The sequence below is a fragment of the Prionailurus viverrinus genome, chromosome A1, assembly GCF_022837055.1.
Source record: "Prionailurus viverrinus isolate Anna chromosome A1, UM_Priviv_1.0, whole genome shotgun sequence".
In the NCBI taxonomy this organism is placed as follows: Eukaryota; Metazoa; Chordata; class Mammalia; order Carnivora; family Felidae; genus Prionailurus; species Prionailurus viverrinus.
In genome coordinates this window covers 122,638,201-122,659,204 of record NC_062561.1, presented here as the reverse complement: position 1 = coordinate 122,659,204, position 21,004 = coordinate 122,638,201, and the positions used below count along the sequence as shown (strand labels likewise).

The 21,004-nt window shown below is 46.5% G+C and overlaps 1 protein-coding gene across 12 annotated transcripts in view; it reads left to right on the top strand.

Moving 5' to 3' along the window:
- The window catches only part of PPP2R2B (protein phosphatase 2 regulatory subunit Bbeta), a 425,245-nt gene that overhangs the window by 378,372 nt on the left and 25,869 nt on the right, over nt 1-21,004 (top strand). For all 12 annotated transcript variants that reach the window (XM_047868760.1, XM_047868769.1, XM_047868802.1 and 9 more), the window contains one exon: nt 3,313-3,477. In XM_047868760.1, the coding sequence (XP_047724716.1) occupies nt 3,313-3,477 (165 nt within the window). The remainder of the gene's footprint in view (nt 1-3,312; nt 3,478-21,004) is intronic.

The window sequence follows — 21,004 nt, the reverse complement described above, 5'->3', positions numbered from 1 at the left end:
AGAGCCAGAATTACTGCACTCAGAAAGGCTGGCTCTGTAAGGGCCTTTTCTCGGGGGAGGAAAATAGCATGTGGTCAAGAACCCAGGCTCTGAAGTCAGACAGGGTGGGTTCAAATCCCAGCTCTTCTCTCTGCTAGTCCTATGACCTTGATTAATTTACCTCAGTTACTGAATAGTACTGACCTCGTTAGGCTGAGATGGAGGTCAAATGAGACAATACATGGCACTTGGTGAACATTAACTGCTGGTTATTATTATCTTCCTTGTCCCTGTCATCGCGGTTGTTAAAAAGAGGATTAGAGTCATCCTTAAACACCCACAGAGTCAGACATTCTAGTCAAAAGAGAGATGCTTGGGGATGAGGGATGATGGGGAGGCTTGGGCAGAAGGGAGGGAGCAAGTGAATGAGGGAAGGAGAGAAGATGGACCCAGAGGAAGCAGCCCTAAGCAGACTCAGTGCGCGCATCCGTGTTGGTGTTCTTGGTGGTGGGGGATGTTCCTTCCTGCTTTCAAAGATATCTTTAAGCACGTCGTCTTCACACATTCTGACTTTGGGGCTTTATTTTTAGGTGAGAAAAAAATAACAGTAGATGTGGCACCTCCCCCTCCCACACAGCAAAGATCCCTTCCAGTGAAGCTTGTTTTTAGAGCTATCCTGGTAGAGGTTGAGAAAGCTGACACCAGATTTTCTTTCCCTATTTTAGGAAAAGAGAAACATGCTCACTGGTATGGTAGGCTTTGGAGGCTGTTTGTGGAGGGTGATGAAATCTGACAGCAGCTGAACACTAACCTCTGCTCACCCCATCCCGTGTCGTGGCCACAAAGCCCAGGGCAAGGGTCAGGGGGGCTGGAGAAAACATCAGAAATGTAGCTTGGGGCCTTCCAGGGGGCTCAGCCTCCTGTTCCCCCGCATGTGGTGCTACCTGCAATAATATTTATAACTCTGGTAGCAGTTGAGTTGAAAGGTAATGTTTTGTGAATCCAGGGGACCCACGTGCTTTGGAGACCCAAGTAATATTTACATCTGGGTTTGGCAGGGGAAATTGTAGTACAGTGTAGTGTCAGTTCAGTCACAGACTCATTTGAGAAAGAAACAACAGGACTTCTCAGAGATCATTGAAGGGGAAAGAGGCACGACCAGATACAGAGCCATTATTGCACCAGAGTGCCTGCTGGAGCACAGGTGATGTTTGATAATAGATGGCTGTGTTGGTGCTGGTATGACTACAAATACAGGTGCATTCACTTGTACCTCATGTAAACTCTAAGGAGGGGACTATGAAAAGCATAAGAAACTTTCATCCATCCCAGACTAATAGCATAGTCTGTGTCAAGTTAGTTCTTGTTGAGTCGATGCATTGTTTCCCAAAATGGGATATATGAGCTCCCGGCACAGGTATAAACGTGTTTATTTTAATTATGTATTTATTAAATGTACATTATTCAAAATGTAACTAGCTCGTTAAATCCATGATTTTATGAATATTGGATTACAGCTTAGACGAGGCTAAGGAAACAAAGTGAGTCAATAGAAGCTGATCTGAAGAAAGCGTGTTAAGCAAATACCACCTGGTGATATACACATGGGGCCAAATCACAAAGGCGGCTCAGAAGTGGTGAAGTCTAGGAAAAGTGGGCAACGTTTTGGTCAGCTTTCCTATGTAACAGCATCTGCATCACGAGGCCTCTGGGGTCCTCAGACAGCACGTCAGCCCCAGCCAGGTGCCTCCCATCTGTACGTGGGTCCCCCAAGCTCTGGGTAAGGGTATCAAGGAATCGACACAAACCTAGCCCCTCACACATGCCAGACCTCCTCCTGAAGGTCCTGTGTCCACTGAGTCACCTCCTTAATTAAAAGGCCAGATGTTTCATTTCAATATACAAGGATGTGGCCTTTAAAAATGGAGCTATAGGGGCGCCTGGGTGGCTCAGTCGGTTAAGCGTCCGACTTCAGCTCAGATCACGATCTCATGGTCCGTGAGTTCGAGCCCCGCGTCGGGCTCTGTGCTGATGGCTCAGAGTCTGGAGCCTGCTTCTGATTCTGTGTCTCCCTCTCTCTCTGCCCCTACCCGTTCATGTTCTGTCTCTCTCTGTCTCAAAAATAAAAACGTTAAAAATTAAAAAAAAAATGGAGCTATAATAATTCTTGATCAGAATGGAAAACATTGAGGAAGAAGAAAACAGATGATAAAGGTATATTCCCTAGGAGGCTAAAACTGTCCCACCATACAACTGGATAGCTTTTTTTTTCCGGTGCTTAAACTCCCACAGAAGCTCTACAGCAAATCACAGCTTATAGAAACATGAGGTCCTGTATATCTCTAATAAGACAAATTTTGCACAGTTAGCAAAATTTTGCATCTGAGATAAAATCCTGGTGCTTCCACTCTAGCCATGTGACTTGGAGCCAGCTTCCATCTCCACCTCTGATAAATGGGGATAAGAAAAGGACTGGTTATAGAGCTGTTATAAGGATTAAATGAGATAAAGTACATGGTATGCTTTGCACAGCAGTTGACCTATAGTCAGTGTTCACTAAATGGTAGCAGCTCTTAGTATTGTCACCCATGTGTTGTTAAAGCAGATCTCAGGGGGCACCTGGATGGCTCAGTAAGCATCTGACTTTGGCTCAGGTCATGATCCCACCGTTCCTGAGTTCAAGTCCAACATCGGATGAGCTCGAGCCCTGCTTCAGGTAAAAGACAAGCCCCACTTCCTCCCTCCCTCTCTCTCTCTCTCTCTCTCTCTCTCTCTCTCTCTCTCTGCCCCTTCCTCACTTGCATTGTCTCTCTCAAAAAAAAAAAAAAAAGAAAGAAAAAAAAAAGGAAGATCTCAGGGATTTCGTAGAAGAGCATTCACAGTCTATCATAGATACCTTTTATCAGCCCAGGAGTCTGGGGAAAGATTCAAGTAAACTGAACTATTTAGTTGGAATGGGACTAGTTTCTTCACCACTGTTGTCAAATGAGAAATGAAAGTCTTTCATAAAATGCAGCTCGGCACATTTTAGCATGGTTGCATGTGCAGATAACTTTGATGGGTCAATGGAACATGTTCTATATGCTATGGAGGATGAAATGCATGTAAGGGGCCAGGGAGACCTGAGTTCTAATGGTGCCTCTGATTCCTGGGCATCTCTGGGCCTCATCTGCCAAGCCCAGTAATACCCTCACATTTGCTCGCACAGTTCCTGTGAGGATCTACTGTGTGTGGTAAACGCTCGCCTGTTACACGAAATGCAGGTAGTGCTGCTACGAATCACCCCTGCGGGTCTGCCCCCTTCTGGTCCCTTCCTTGACTCGTCCGTGCCAGATATCGTCGACATTAAGCCGGCCAACATGGAGGAGCTCACAGAGGTGATCACAGCAGCCGAGTTCCACCCCCATCACTGCAACACCTTCGTGTACAGCAGCAGCAAAGGGACAATCCGGCTGTGTGATATGAGGGCGTCGGCCTTGTGTGACAGGCACACCAAATGTGAGTAGCAAGCAGCACGGAATAGCTGGGGGTGGGTCACTGGGCCCTGACATGCAGGAGGAGGAGGGGAGAGCCCAGGGGATTTGGATCCCCTTCCCCTCCTTCCACACCCTGGCAGCCAAGTGCAGGTGTTGCCCTGACTCAGGACTCAGCTCCATGTCAGGTATTTCGGTACAGATGGAACCTCGTGTCCAATTCCACAAACATTCGCTAAAGACGAATGTGGAATCCAGAGGTGAATGAGACATGAGCTGTGTCACATCACGTTGTGACATGATCTGAAGTATGTTTTAAGATCATTCTTGCTGCTGTGGGGAAAATGAATCTGAGGAGCTCCCTGAAGGGAGACCAGGTAGGGGATCATTGCAGTACGCTGGCAGGGGATGGGCGTGGCCGGGACAGGGGCCCCAGTTGGAGGTGGAGAGATGCTGGTGCGTTCTGGACAGATCTCGGGGTAGAGTTAACATGGCCTGCTGGACTGCACGAGAAGCTGTCCTGAATGGCACCTGTGGGTGGTGACTAAGTTAATAATACTGTAGTGCATATTTAAAAGTGGCTAACAGAGTAGATCTTAAAAGTTATCATCACCAGAAAAAGAATTTGTAACTGTGCGTGGTGATGAATGTTAACCCGGCTTATTGGTGATTATTTTGCAACATATACGTATATCAAATCATTATGTCATGTACTTGAAACTAATATAATGTGTTTTGGTTATATATCAATTAAAAAAAAAAAAAGAATTGGCGCACCTGGGTGGCTCAGTCGGTTGAGCATCCGACTTTGGCTCAGGTCATGATCTCGTGGTTCGTGAGTTACAGTCCCACGTTGGGCTCTGTGCTCCCATCTCAGAGCCTGGAGCCTGCTTCCAATTCTATGTCTCCCTCTCTCTCTGCCCATCCCCAACTCGTGCTCTGTCTCTCTCTCTCTCTCAAAAATAAATAAACACTTAAAAAATAATAATTAAAAAAAAATAAAAAAGAATACCACCTGCTGCAGGAAGGGGTTAGTGCTTTTAGAGAGGTTGTAGCTCTGGGAACAAGAACTCTCAAAGTCCCAATGGCCATAGTGGGCATCAGAGGATAGCTTCAGAGAAAGGGAATGGGTTACATAAAGGGCAGCCAGACTCACAGGCCCTTGGGTCACGCTGGTTTTCAGGCCACTGTTGGAGAGAAAAACAGCTCCAAACTAGTAGGGACTGAGTGCTTTGAAGCCAAAGGCTCTAAGACCCATGTGAGCAGGTGAAGCCTGCTGGCCCTGACAGCAAGTGCTGTGGTAGAAGAGATGGGCCTGGAGCTTTCTGGAAAAAGAACTGCTTCCCAGAGTGGAAGTGCCTAAAGGCAGTGATAATCCATGTCTAGTGTTGGACTAAATAATGTGCAGCTGCCAAGATGTTCATGGGGGACTAGAGCTCTGTTTGTTTCCCCACTACCTTCTGCTTGGTGTTATTTAGCCTCTGCAGTTTGCTCTGGAGACCCAGAAATTAAGACCTTTCTCTCCCATAGTCCCACCTTCCACTTTCAATCCCTGTGTGACATGAGTGATGTGATGGCTCTGCCAGGAGAGGGGTGAATGTGTGGGTCGTTTTGATAATCTTTGCTCACTCATTTGGTGTGAGAAGTATCACATGGGGAAGCTGGTTTGTAGAGTGCAGTGCTGTATACACTGTGTGGGTTCTGGAGCCACACGGACCCAGGTCAAAGCCAGACGCAAATGGGTAAAACAATAACTTCTACCTCATGAGTTTGTCATGGGACTGAGGTGAGGTAACTATTCAGAATTGTTAGTGTGAGGGGCAGCTGGCTGGCTCAGTGGATAGACATGCAACTCAATCTCAAGGTCATGAGTTCGAGCCCCCTGTAGGGCATAGAGCCTACTTAAAAAAACTGTTAATGCGACGTTTTACTTTTTTGCATGTGCATTTTACCCTTAGAGCAGATTTCATTTCAGAGTATCTACCTTTCAAGTGCTCAGTAGCCACATGTGACTCATAGCTATCCTATTATTAGTACCTGTTTAAGACATTTCCATCATGGCAGGATGTCCTTTTGGAGAGGACCTGTCTAGGCTATTAGCTCTATGGACCTATTTTGTTTTGCTCATAGCTGTTTCCCCACACTAAACCAGGGCCTGGCGCATGATAGATGATGAATAAATATTTGGTCGTGTGTGTGTGCTGGCACTGATCTTTGAGCAGTACTTACATCTGTAAGCCAACAAGAGGAGGAGTGTTCAGTGCAGAAGGACCAGCATGTGCAAAGGTGCCGAGCCACGAAAGATCGTAATGTTGGTGGAACTGCAGGATGAATGATATGGATGGTACATAGGGAATGACTGGGAGACAGAAGTGATTTGAAGCTGAGGAGGAATACAGGAGCCTGGGCATATGGCCATGATGAAGAACTTGAATGTTTTCTCAAAGTCAGTGAACAGCCATTTACGTAACCAGGAGAGTAATATGATCGGAATTACTTGTTACAGAAGTTGCTTAGACAGAAGGCAGAAGGATGGAGGCTGGGTTATGACTGGGAGAAAAAACAGGCAAGGAAATAGGTTAGGAAGATACTATAATGTAGACAAGGATTTCTTAACAGCAACACTATTGAATTTGGGGCACACAGTTCTTAGAGGAAGGGAGGCTGTCCTTTGTATTATAGGATGTTTAGCTGCATCCCTGGCCTTTTGCCCACTAGATGTGAGTGGCCAAGGTAAGTTGTGACAACCAAAACTATCTCCAGATGATGTGAAATATCCAGGAGGAAGAAAATTGCCCTTGGTTGAGAACATATCTAGACTAGTCTCCACCCATATCAGCCTGAATGTCCCTGATCTCGTCTGATCTCGGAAGCTAAGCAGGGTCGGGCCTGGTTACTACTTGGGTGGGAGAACTACATATCTAGACTACAATTCCTCATCAGTCCTTCAGCATGATTTTCATGTATCTGTGATGAGTCTTTTACTATTGAGAACTCTGAGGGGTCCACTGGAAAGGGAAGACCTCTTCTGCATTCACTACATTGAAAATTTGGCTCATGACTTAAGATGTATCCAGGAAACATTTCAGGAATAGTGTGCAAGGCAGTGTGTTAACACCCAGATGAGCACTGGAGATAGTCAGGGATTAGGATGTTCAGAGGAGGGTGGGACATTTGGGATAGACATCACAGGGGAAGGCCGAGACTGAGGAGTCATGTTGAACAAAAGTAGGATTTGGTGTGGTGGGAAAGAGAAGGAGAAGGGTGTTTTGGGCAGTGCGTACAGATTGGGCAAAAGCCTGAAGTTAGGAAGTTACATGCAACCTTTTTAGAGTCTTAGTAAGAGGTGTCAGTTGGGTGAACAAATATCAAGGAAAGAGGCGAAATAGGGGTGATGGTTCCCATCAGGTTGGTCCTTGAAGATTAAAGTCAAAAGTTTATGGTTCCGTGTATTCATTCATTCGTCCATTCAGTCATTGAGCACCTACTCCATAATCAGAGTCTGGCTCCCAGTGTTTCATAAACTTTTCCACTGAGGACACACAGCACTCTGGGGGCAGGTCATGAGCCTGGCTGCCGTGGAAGAAGGGGCACCCAGAGGGAATGAAACCTCTCCCTTGGGCCCTGGGTGACCCTGCCCACCAGCATAGAAAAAATAGCACACACCTGACCGAGGCCAGAGATCCTGGGGGAGACCACAGCAGATTTTCTTTGAAGTCTTTTCTGTCCTAAAATTTCACATGAATTTTGCATTTTACTCCCATAAAATGCCTATTTTCAGTTTAATTTAATAATTACATTTCTACCCCACTCCCAAATTTCCAGCAAAATTGATGTTCCCAAAAGATGCAGTGTTCATGCGTGGCTTTTTGTACTGCCTAGTTCATCCCCCATTCTCCCCCTCCCAGACAGATACGCATGCCCCAGTTTGAGAAACAGCCCTAGTTATGGAGAGTGATTGGAGATCATCTGGCGGGAGAATAGAGTTATAGAATTTATGTTTTACGGAAGATTAACACAGTGGTGGTGGGAAGAAAGGTAAGAGAATTAGAAGATTTTGGGGGCACCTGGGTGGCTCAGCAGGCTGAGCGTCTGACTTTGGCTCAGTCATGATCTCACAGTTTGTGAGTTCAAGCCCCACATCAGGCTCTCTGCTGACAGCTCAGAGTCTGGAGTCTGCTTCTGATTTTGTATGTCCGTCTCTCTCTGTCTGCCCCACACACACACACACACACTCACACCCTGTCTCCCTCCCTCCCTCCCTCTTTCTCTCTCTCTCTCTCTCAAAAATTTAAAAAATTTTTTTAAAAAATCAGAAGATTTTTCTTTAGCCTCAACACAAAGGAAATTCATAACCTACAGAAGGATGGTGGCTATCAGAATCAAAAGGAAGAGAAGAGGAAAAGGAACAGTTTTTAAAAAATGACTACAGGTGCTATGAGCATTATCAGAGGTTGACATTCATCACACATGGATATTAGTTGTTGATTGTCCTTCCCCTTTGGACCACAAATCCTCTGAGGGTAAGAACTGAATCGGCTTTGCTCATATGTTGCCAGGTGTAGCACATAAGTAGGTGCTCAGTAAATACTTATTTAGTAAGTGAATTAATGCGCTAGGGTTGACATAAATGGCATATGGGACATGGACTGGTAAAAGCTATACCAGGGCAGAGTGAAAGGTTGGGATTCTGCTGGAAGCATGTTCTGTGTGGGGTGATGTGAGCTGTCTAAGGGGGCAGACACCAGCTGGTAGGGCCACAGATGCAAAGTGAGTGCCAGAGATGGCTCGAGGACCCCCAGGGTGCTCACCGCCCACAGTGGCAGACACGAGCTTGGGCTTTGGAGTCAGACCCAGACATTGAGGAATAATCTCACGGTGAGGCTTGAGGACCCCTGAACTCAGGGTGGAAAAAGGATAAGGCCTTAGAAACTCCCAGAACTAGAAAAGTTTAGAGCAGAAGCTTTGGAATCAGAACTCCACTCTGACATTCAGTCACTGTGTGACCTCTGGCAAGCTGTCTAATTCCTCTGAATCCCCAGTTCCTCATTTGAAAAGTAGAAATAATCAGGACAGCCTGGTCAAGCTGGTTGCTTACAAGAAGTAAACATCATCTTGTGTGTCAGAACCTGGCATCTGCTGGGCACACAGGAGGCAGTAAATGGCAGCAGCACTTACCACACTTATTCCTCCCGAACCCCCTGGTTCCAGGCCTGGAGGTGTGCAGTGCTAAGACTCCAACCCCTTTCCCAGATATAGGAAGCCCCATTATTCATTTATTTAATTAGGTTTTGTTGAGCACATACTATATGTCAGGTACTTTACCAGACTGGGGACACAATGGTAAGTGAAACCATACCTGGTTTCCTCCCCCTTAGAGCTAACTGTCTTTGTTAGTGATAGACAGAACCAATAGGAGATAGGTAGAAAGGTAGTAGGTAGGGAGGTAGATAGATAGACAGATAGTCTCATCTATACATATACATGGGTGTGTATGAGAGATTTATTTTAATATTTGGCCCATGTGATTTTGGAGGATGATAAGTCACAAGATCCACACTGGTACTGCAGGGGACCCACAAAAGCCAGTGATATGTTTCCAGTCTTAAGTCCAAAGACCTAAGACCCAGGAGCGCTGATGGTGTAGTTTTAGTCCAAAGGCCAGCAGGTTCATGACCCAGGAAGAGCCAGTATTTTCAGTTGGAGTACAAAGCCAGCTCAGCGGAGTCAGGTGGAAGAATTCCCTCTTACTTGGGGAGGGCCGGCCCTTCATTCTATTCAGACCTTCAGGTGATTGGATGGGACTCACCCACATTAGGGAGGGCAATCTGCTTCACTCAGTCTGTCAATTTAAATGTTCATGTCACCCAAAAACACTTTCACAGAAACACCTAGAATAACAGTGGACCAAATACCTGGGCACCCCATGGCCCAGTCAAGTTGATACATAAAATTAACCTTGGCATGAAGGGAGAAAGACCCACTCATCAGAGAATCGCAAACAGATATGACATTGCGCCTGTAATAAGCAGTATGAAAAACAGCACGTGGTGCTATGACGGAATGGAACAAGGAGCCTACACCCCAGGCAGGGCCCTCTGAGCTGTGACCTGACAGCTGAGAAGTTCCCTGTGAGACAACAGGGAAGGGTCACGGGGCCCACAGAAGCAGGAGGCCTGGAAAGCTGCACAGCCAGGGGCTGCTGCCCACAGCCTGGGTCACATAGCCCTCGAGATGCAGAGCCCGGGGACAGTCTCTGGGGAGGCCCAGGAGCTAGCAAGTGGCCCGAAGGCCTCTGCCGCAGCCCTGCCTCCCCATGCCCCCGCCTGACGCTTGCGGTGCCCTGAATTGCCAGCCGCCAGCCTCCTAATCTAATTAAGAAGCGAACAAAATTCATTTTCCTGACTCGTCCAAAGTGCCGACCTTCTTCAGAGCACATCTCCCTTTGTTCGGCTGCTGTAAGCAGCCGCCTGGGCTCCTGCCGGCTGGGAGAACGACTTCAATCTGACCTCTCGCCTGACATTTCATATTGATTTTCTCCATCCTCCTCAAACGCCAGCCTTCAGTGGATGATGGCGCAGCCAAGGTGTGTGAACAGAATTGAGACAGTTCATCAGAGTTCAAAATGAAAAGCAACATTGGCTTTCGGAGATGAGCTCTGAGAAGGAGAGTATTTAATAACCGTCCGCGTTTAATCAAAATGCCGAGGAGATTCGTGTTATCAGAGCTGCATATATTAATTTCCATATGTCCCTCACTCTGCATAGTCAGCAGGGGTTGGGAGGGAGGATTCTCTCCCTCGTCTCTGTTTTTTTTCCTATCCCTTCTGGCGGTAGTGACAAGGGTTGTGTTTGCAGTTTGAGATTTTAATGCCTAAAACAATAGGGTGCTGATGGCAGCAGCTGATAGGCTGGGCTGAACCACGCTTTTGCTTTTCAAGGCGTGACTGTTGGCAGTTGGGTGAAGAAACTGGCCAGGTATGATGAATGACACCTCAGAGATGAAAGAGAAATTACATCCGAACTCCTTTCTAGTGCACTGCGTGAAATCTGGTCCCTGCTCACCTCTCCAACCTCAGCTGCCCAGAGTCTGGCTACGTGGACCTGCCTTTAGGTCACATAGACCCAGACATTTCCCGCCTCAGGGCTTTTGGACAGGCTATTCCTCTGCCTGGAATGCTCTCCCACCATGTTCCCCCTTGTCTTCACTGTTCTCATTTTTTAGGTCTCTGGGAAACCATCACCGCCCCAGAGAGAACTTCCCAGTTTACCCCCGTTTGCACCCTATTTTATTTCTTTATTTTTTCATAGCATTCATCTATAGATGTTTGCTTTTCTTTCTCTGCATCCCACCCCCCACACACCCCGCCTCCACCTAGAATGTAATCTCTCTGAGGGCAGAGACTTTTATCTTACCAACCACGGAATTACCAATACTTAGCATAGTGCCTGGCTTACAAGTAGAGCTTCACTGGACATGTGTAGTGGAAAGGCAGGCAGATGGGAAAAGAGGGTGAGAGGGTATTTTCACTCACTCACTAGAGTCCCTGTAGCAAACCACCCACTGGGTGGCTTCAACAACAAAACCTAATTGTCTTGCAGTTCGGGTACCAGGTTTCCTAGATCACAGCATTCACAGAGTTCGCTTCTTCTGAGTGCTGGGCAGAAAGGATCTATTCTAGGCCTTTCTCCCTGGCTTACTGATGATCAGGGCATTCACAGAGTTCGCTTCTTCTGAGTGCTGGGCAGAAAGGATCTATTCTAGGCCTTTCTCCCTGGCTTACTGATGATCAGGGCATTCACAGAGTTCGCCTCTTCTGAGTGCTGGGCAGAAAGGATCTATTCTAGGCCTTTCTCCCTGGCCTACTGATGACTGTCTTCTCCCTGTTTCCTCACATCTTCTTCCCTCCACACGTGTCTGTGTCCCAAACTCCCCCTCTGTTAAAAACACCAAGCATATTGGATGAGGGTCCACCCTAGTGACCTCATTTTAATTTAATTACCCCATAAAGACCCTACCTCCGAATACAGTTACATTCTGAGATGCTGGGGATTAGGGCAGCGAGGGGCACAATTCGGTGCATAACTGAAGATGTGAAAAAAATCAAGTGCACAAGCCCTGGAACCTACATTTCAGGTGTGGATCCCGGGCACACTGGCTGCCGGCGAGAAAAGCAGCAGGTAAGATCCTCAGACAGAAGTGGAGAAAGGGGTCCCCTGAAGGGCCACAGAGGCTAACTTTCCCACAACCTGTGGATGCAGTTAAAGGTGGAGCAAGTAGGAAGGGATCCCATTAAACGTTAAGGCAGACCACAGCTACAGACTCACCATGAGTGCAGCACTGTGAGCAGAGTAGGTGTAGACAGGGACTGGCAGGCCTGTGGACAAGGGATGGGGTCGGATGTAAAATACAGGCGACTTTCCTATTTTTCAGATTTCCTCCCCTCTCCCCCAGGTTGTATTTCTACTTCTGTAATTTGACCTCCGTGGATAACAGGAGAGCCCCGCTGCGTGCCTTGGCTCCAGGGTGGAGACGTAGATTCGCTCCACACTCCCTTTGATGGCACCTGTCTTCGGTACTGGGATGGGCGAGGCAGGTGCCGAGTCCTTGTTGTTCTTTTTCTTCATCCACTGAAGCTGCTATGACAGAATCCATAGACTGGGTGGCATAAACAACCAACATTTATTTCTCTCAGTTCTGGAGGCTGAGAAGTCCAAGATCAAGGCCCAGGCAGATTTAGTGTCTGGTGGGGACCCACCTCCTGGTTCATAGGTGTCATCTTGCTGTGTCTTCACATGGTGGGAGGCGTGAGGGAGCTCTCTGTGGACTCTCTTTTACAAAGGTACTAATCCCATTCATGATGGCTCCACTCTCAAGGCCTAATCACCTCCCAGAGGCCCCACTTAAAAATACCATCACACTGGGGATGAGAATTCAACATGTGAATTTGGTAGGGGGGACCCAAACATTCAGTCCGTAGCATTCCCCATGAGCACAGCCCAGAAAATTTCTACTTTGTTTCTTCCCTTCACCCAGACTAAACTGACAGTAGCAAATGAGTTCAGAGACAGGGCCAATGTAGGGGAGAGAAGTCAATATGGCATCCACCCTTAGTCTGTGTCCATGGTAACTGGGGGACCTGGAACAGGTTACTTAACCTCTCTGTGCCTCAATTTCCTCATCTATAAAATAGAACCAGTGGTAGTGCATACTTTACAGGGTACTTGTGCAGATGAGATGAGAGAACACCATGATGCCTTAGAACAGCACCCGGCCCATACAAGCTCCATGTCAGATATGGTTGGGATGATGGTGCCAGCCTGCTTTCCTCCCACGCGTGTCTTTTACGAGTGGGAACGGGAGCAGCCGCAGCAGCAGCAACAGTTGTAGATGTGGTAATGTCAGCAGCCATTATCACAGCTAATTTCTGTGACATTTTATGACATCCAGAAAGTAAGCCAGGCTATGCGCTCATTCAATCCTCCTGACAGCCTTGTGAGGCACATACCATCATTAGTCACATGTTGCAGATGAGGAAGAGGGAAAATGATACTCTTATGGCCACCAAATGTTCTTTGTGGGACAGAGAACACCAAACGTTCAGACAGAGCTGAGGTTTGATCCATATTTGTGCTCTTTAACCAGGATACTAGAAATCACTTACTCCACTAAGAGTTATTCAACACCTACTCATTCCTGCCTTCACAGAGCTTACATTAGCAAAGAGTGGGGAGAGCAAATTCATGCCATTGTACAAATGAACAAGTTAATTTCACACAGTGATAAAAAGCCATCAGATTAAACAGGGTTAAAGAATACCTGGATGGAGGGGCACCTGGGTGGCTCAGTCGGTTGAGCATCAGACTTTAGCTCAGGTCATGATCTCACACTCTGTGAGTTTGAGCCCCTCATCAGGCTCTGTGGTGACAGATCAGAGTCTGCAGCCTGCTTTGGATTCTGTGTCTCCCCCTCTCTCTGCCCCTCTCCTGCTCATGCTCTGCCTCTCTCTGTCTCAACAATAAATAAAAACATTAAAAAAATTGAAAAAAAAAAAAAAAGAATACCTGGGTGGAGGTGTTTACATCAGGTGGTAAGGCAAAGCCTTTGACTGAGACTTGAATTGTCAAAAGCAGACAGAGATAATGTATGAAGGTCCTCACACAGGAACAACATTGTGTGTTCAAAGAATAGAAAAGGGGCCAGTGGATGGAGGCTGGTAGGCTGAGCAGTGGAATAGAGGAGGAGGCAGAAAAGGTAATTGGGGGACAGATAAGGTAGTCTTGTAGACCAGGTAGAGCAGCTGGATTCCATTTAAAGTGAGGTGGAAGCTAGTAGATGGTTCTAAGCAGAAAAGTGACTAGTACTCTGTTTATGGCCTTAAAAGACTTCTCAGGGTGCCTGGGTGGCTCAGTCACTTGAGGGTCCAAGTCTGGATTTCAGCTCAAGTCATGATCCCTAGGTAGTGGGATTGAGCCCTGTGTTGGGCTCCATTCTGAATGTGGTGCCTCTTTGGGATTCTCTCTCTCTCCCCCTCTACCCGTCTCCCCAGTGCGCACGCGCTCTCTCTCTCTCTCTCTCTCTCTCTCTCTCTCTGAAATAAAAGAGAAAGAAAAGAGTTCTCAAAAGAAAAGGGGGTGGCAAGCCTGGAAGCAGGAAGACCAATTAGCAGGCTCTTGCCTCAGTCTAGAGAAGAAATGATAGTGACTCTGACCAGGATGGGGGCAGTGACGAGGTGGTAAGTGGCCAGATTCAGAATCTCCTGAGTAGGCTGGGCTCATCAGACCTGCTGAGAGGCCGGCAGTGCAAAGGTATAGAAAGAGGTAAGATAACTCGTAGGTTTTGGTCTTGAGCACCTGAGGGCATAGTGGTGATGTACACTGAGACGAGGAGATTGAGGAAGGAACAGGTTGATATGGAAAAACCCAAGTGTTCTCTTCTGGATGTGCCAGACTGAGAGGTCTCTGATCTGCCCACTTGGAGAAGTCTGCAACGAATGGACACCTGAGTCTGGAAGTCAGAAGAGAGGTCTGGGCTGAATGTAGAATTTAGGAGTCATGAGCTGTTAGGATATTTGAAGCCATAAGATGGGGTGAAGTCACTTAGGGGAGAGGGTGCAAATGAGGAGGAGTGGACAGTAGAGGACGGAGGCACACCAACACTTCCTGGTGGGGTTGGGGGAAGAGGAGGTGGTCTTTTACAAGAGGCTGAGTATGGGCTGCCAGGGAGGTAAGAAGGAAACGGGGGAGGGGAGAACAAGGGGTGGGGAGCAGTGGTGTATAAGCCAAGAGGAGAGAGAGAAGGCCAGGGTAAGGAGCTGGGGCCGCTGTCTGCAGCAGTGATGGGCAGCTCTGCAGCCCCAGTGCCTTTGCACTGGCTCCACCAATGAGTCCACTGCCCATGGTCGTTCTATTCCATGAACAAGGCCCTTCTGCACAGACAAATCTGCAGCTTGAGATTTGGCCACCAACATTCCCTCCTTCACGTGAAACCAAGGCAGGCTGTCTATCTAGGGACTGTCACCATCAACCCTGCAGTGCACTTACATCAGTTATCATGGGGCTGGTATGAAGATATCTGATTCTTTCACATTGTAGGGGAAAGCTACAAGTACTTTAGGCCATAAAGTCTGAGGTGTTTTGGTGAATAGTGTGGTCATTGAGAAAATAGCCTGATTTCCATTGCAAATGGGGTACAGTTTGATGGCCAACCTGAAAATCCAAATCAGAAATTCCATTTTCCTCCAAAAGTGTGTGTAGTGGAGGGGGTGGCTATTCTTTTTGAACCCTTCGTTATCTTGTTTAAGCCTCACAACAACTCTTGAGGGTTGGTACTAGTAATTCTAATTTACAGATGAAGCACAGAGAGGTGCAGACACTTGCCCCAAATCATAATGAAGGAGCCAACATTTGAACCCAGGTCTGTCTGCTTCCAAGAGAAGAATTGATTCTTCTCCTTCTCCTGGCTGTTTGGCAGCTGGAGAAGAAGCATGATCTTTTGCTAATATCCAGAAGAATTATTGCATAGGGGTTTTATATAATCCCCATCAGCTGGATCCCCCAACCTAACGGTTTCCAATTGCAGAACTAACCCTGCCCTTGTAGAGAACATGAAATCCACTGTCTCATTATTCACCCTCATCGACAAACTTAATTGCCAAGTCCTGCTTCTCTAGACCACTAGATCCCTTAATAAAGCTAAGGTTCATTCTCCCAGTCTCTGATGGAATGTGCCTAAAGACATCAGCTAAGATTGCATCTGCAGTGAATCTTAAAATCTCTGAGGTTTGACACAGCTTCCAAAAGGGATCAGTGTTGATTGGGGACATAATTAACAGTATTTATTCTAGGGAGGGTTAAGTTGAAAAATACCAGGCCCTTTATTAAAATGCTTTTGCCTGATGACAGGATTACAAACACACAGACACCACCCCCTTCTGGCGAAAAGCCAGAGACTTGCTACAAGGAGTAGAATTCACTAAAACCAGCCCTCCCCCTACCCAATCCAGCATCTACCCCATTCAAGCTTAGCAGCTATTAGCAACAGAGCAAGCAAGACCCAAGCAAGCCACAGAGTAAAAATAGAATCCCTTCCCCCTTCCCCCATCCTCATTTCCATTTTTGATTAATTTAACCAGTTCTGTCAATTAGTCATCCTGGAGACTCCAGTTGAGTGGATTTTCCTAAGAACTGGGAGGCTTATTAATTTTGGAGGAGAGTGTTATTCATTAGTAGTTGACACCTTCCCAGACCCTGCCCTCTCCCCACCTAGGGGTCTTGGATAAGAAGGCAGTGAAGCCAAAACTGGCTCAGGCACAGGGCTGCAGCCCCAGAGACACAGAACAGGAAAGGCTGGTCATGATGTCCTAGGTGCTCTGGCTGCTTTGGGCTTGGGACTTCTCAAAGCCAGCTTGCCTGTCCTCCTCATCCATGACAAGCCATCACTGGCAAAGCAGTCTCAGGAACTGGGTAAGCATCCTGCATTTGAGGTTCAAGAAAACCTTAGTCAAGAGAATACCTGGAAGAAATTTGCCCTTGGGAGAGGCATTGGCCCAGGTAGGATAGGTCTTATGGTAGCCTGTCCCTTCCCACCACAGGTGATATCAGAAAGTTCAGTTCTTCCTCTGTGTGTTAGTTTCCTGTAGCTGCTATAGCAAATCACCACAAATTTCATGACAAAATACAACATAAATGAATCATCTAATTGTTCTGTAGGTCAGAAGTCTAGTATGGGGTCTAATGGGCCAAAATCAAGGTGTTGGCAGGGCTGTGTTGCTTTGGAGGCTCTGGGTGGGGGGATCCACATCTTGTTGTTTGAACTTCTAAGAGGCTATCCCCCCTTCCTTGGCTTATGGCCCCTTTATCTGATAGCCAGCAACAGTGGGACAAGTCCTTACCTCATCACATCACTCTGACTTTGCTCTCCCACCTTCTTCTTCCACTTGTGAGGACTTTTAGGATTCATGGCATCCATCCAGGTAATCTAAACTAATCTTATTTTAAAGTCACCTGATTCGCTGCCTGAATTCCATTTACAATCTTAATTCCCTGCCATGAAAGGTAAAATATTCTTGAGTTCTGGGGATTAGGATGTGGACCTCCTTGAGGAGACATTATTCTGCCTACCATATTCTTCAAATTTCACCAAGTAGGACTAAGTGCCCTCCACCTGACCACCTGATACTATTGGTTGAAATTATCTGTTTCCATTCCTGTCTCTCCCACTAAAAGCTTCCTCCATTATGGCTGAAGCTCTTTATTTGTCCCTTTTGCACTTCGCATAGTGAAGGTGCTAAACACATGTTTGTAGAACAGCTATAGTCATGGAGCTTGATAAATTTGCACCTGGGGCTTCTCTTTATTCAACTGAAAAGGCTCACACTACAGAGTGGTTGACTCCATCTGTGTTCACTCATTTCTAGTGTTGGGAATGCACGGCATTTGTAGGTAGGCAAAATAAAGGGAAGAGGAGGAGTCTGTGAAATGATGGTAATCAACCCACTATTCATTTATTTAACAAATATTGAGTGTTGCTACTCTATGTCAGGCTGTGTTCCAGGAGGTAGGAAGATGATGCTTCCTGCCCTCATGGCACGCTATCCAAGTAGATGGATTGACAACAAGCACAGCCACAAAGGCAATGCAGGATTTGGTGAAAAGTGTTTCTGGAGAAGTAGCAGCAGCAAATGCAGAGGCTCTGAATCTGAACTGTGCTTGGTAGGTTGTGCTTGGCAGGGGCAGAAAGGAGACCAACTTGTCTGTCTTTGGTGTAAGGGAGCAGCATGCGGGGAACTAGAAGGAGCTGGCTGGTAGCCCAGGTCACTGAGGACTATAGTGAGAAGTCACTAGAGGTCCTTGGGGGATCACTTGGACTCAGGAGTCACCCCCACACAACCCCCAGGCCTCACTCCCATTGTATTCCATGCACAGGGCTCAGGAGTCAGGCAACTTGGTAGCCCTGTAGGGCAAAGGTAAGGCATTTGGCTTTTATGTATGTAGGAGGGAGAAATCTAGGAGGGCTTGTGCAAAGGAGTGTCATGCGTGGACTTGTAAATATATCACTCTATGCAAATGAAACATGAGGAGGAAGAGTAGATGATGGGAGAAGAATTAGAAAGGCAGCAAACGGTCCAGGCAAGAGATAGTAGTGGCTTACATGAAGACTGGCCCGATGCAGGCTGTGCTTTGAGTGTAGAGTTAACAGGACTTGTTTGAAATCTAGGTCTGGAAGGTGAGGTAAAGGGAAGAATGCTGATGATGCCCAGCTTTTTGGTCTAAGCACATTCCCCAATGGAGAGCAGTGAATGAGCTGACATAGACTAGTGGAAAAACAGTTTCGGGAGGAAACTCACAAATTCCGTGGACTCACAGATTCCTGTAAGGAAAAAAAAAAGCATACATGATTATATTGCTACCTTCTGCTGTTTGGCACTTCACCATTTACAGACCCCTTTCTGTTTGTTACCTTATGGATCCTCACACAACCCTGTGAGTTCAGACTCTTTCTTCCTTTTTGCAGCTTGAGGAAATGAGAACCCAGAAAAGTTAAGGCTAATACACCAACAAAGATCATGGCTTTATCATGGGTTTATTTCTTCCTATAATGAATACAGCCACCTTCAGTAGTACTTGCCCAGCACTGAAGGATAGAGAAGGGAATGGGGAATCTCTCGTGTGTGTAATTGACCCACGTTTAAGTATATCGGCTAATTCGAGCCCCCTGTGCAGTTCACATAATTCTATTTTGACAGCTCAGTAGGTGGCATCAATAACTGAGTTGTGAGATCTGCTGTCCACTCACGCAGCATCCAGCCCCATCAGCGCGAGTCCCTTTATCTGCGGAATTACTCAAAGCACCTGCTGGCCTCCCATGGTCCTCAAGCACAGCCCAGAGGCAGCCAGAGGGCAGGGGAAGCCTCACCCCCACAAAGCTTGTAATGATACTTGCTTATATCTTTTCTTACATCTTTAACCTGAACATAAGAATTTAAATAGGATTTTTCTTATGGATGGGCATCCTTAATCCTGGGGTCAACTAATTCATCCTGAAATTTTGTATCATTTCAAAATCCCCATAATGTAATGAAATTGTCATTGAAGAGTTTACATATCAGAAAATGGGATCACCCAGCTTAAGAAAAAAAGATGGTGAGACTCACACAAAGCAAGGAACCAGTCAATAAATGTAAGTAAGGTATTGTGCCAAGCACAGTGAGAAAGACAGACGTGTAAGTTGCGGTTTCTGGCTCCGTGTACTTATCTCAGACAAGAGGATGTGAAACTATGGAATGTTTCTAACATAGAGTTCATTTAAAATGGAATGTGAAATTTAGATTTCCAGTGTCCAAGAGAGAAAACACTGACTACGTAGTATTTATGCTGAATATCATGTTACATTGTCAAAATGAACTGCAACGCCAGATGCCATCCTCATTGTATCCTGGGTGTTCCCCCAAAGTTCTAAATCATAGCAGTTTTCAGTCCCTACTTACTGAGATTCTTCTTATTCATGTCGTTGTAGAGCCACTGAAATACAAATGTGTGTTAATACAGCACATGATTGCTTGCACCTAAGGAAGTCATTAAGTAGCAGAAGCATTCCTTGAACAGCACCTGACATATCCTGCATAGTAAATCATGTTCAGTGAATGAATGAATGAGTGAATGAATGAACGAATGAATAATAGGAGACCTGTTTGTAAAAGACAGCTAGAATGTAGTGTGTGTCTCACAGGACACTAGTACTGTGCTTCTGAAGCCAAGTACATAAATGAAGGCATCGGAGTGTTAGAAAATCAAAAGAGCTAAAACTCAGAATTCTCAGTTTTATGCTTTCCTCCTAGAAGTTTTCCTGCAACATTTGTGGTCTGAATAACAGACTGTAGTACAAAATCATGTATTATTTAATACCAAGGTATATATAATAAGCAGCTTTAAGGGTGATAGTGTAATGTCTTGTGATGTTCTGACTTTTGTGTCCTGATCAGGCCTTAAGAGCTCTGTTCTCAAAGTTCAGGGAAAGAAGTGATTGCTTGTTCATCAGCCGTCCAGAAGGAGATGGGGGGCAGGGTGTCAGTGGGAGGGAGAAGAGGGGACAGGGAGTAGAAGAGGAAGCAGTAGACCAGAGTGGCCACCTAAAAGCTTTCTGACATTGGGTTCCCAGCTCTGTTGAAGTTCCTGAAGGTAAACCATAAAGGCTAGTTATAGGTATTGGTGACACTCTTGTGGTTTGGAAATCAGGCTTTAATGAGGATAGAGAGAGGATGTCAACTACAGTGATCAACAGCGTTGGCTCTAGGGTCAGTCAAACCTCGTGTGGATAATGTGCACCTAACTTCTGGCACTTTACCTCTGTAAGCCTCAGTGTCTCCCTCCACAAATGGGGACAATACTGGAGCTTGCATTATATGACTGTGATGAGGGTGTAGTGAGATAAAGCCTGGCCCACAGAAAGCACTCAGTACTTATTAGTATTTTGTTCTTATCCCAACAATCCATGAGCTGAGACTTATAGTTGAGAAAATAGAGACTCAAAAACAGCAAATAATTTATGCAAAGGCAAAGGTCTAGTCATAGGTAGAACCTAGATTCAAACCAGGTCTGCAGCCTGTGGCTGAAGTTGTTGAGAAAGGATGCCTAGAAATACTTCCCACCGTTGCCTCACCAGGCCAGAGGGGGTGGTGGCTGCGTAAGCCGGGTCCTGGAACAGCAAGGAAGGGCTCGGGCATTCCACTGGCAAGGTCTGGCTTTTAGGAAATCAACCTTACCAGGCTACCATGCTTCCTGCGCACCTACTGAGCGGGCGCCTAGAGTGTCCTGCAGGGAAGAGCGTGAGTAACCGTGAAGACATTGCTTAGGTTTTGGCCAAATTCAAAATGAGAACAGGATACAGAGTGTCCGTCATTCCCCATGTCCAAGTCATTAAGCAAAAGTGCTTGCTGAGGGTCACAGCCTTCATTTTCTACAGTGATAGCAAAACGTGTTCTCTCTTTGCATCAGAGCACAGAGGCTTCGAGGTCCTGGAGGCTCCTTGGAGGGGAGGAGGAGCCCATGTGG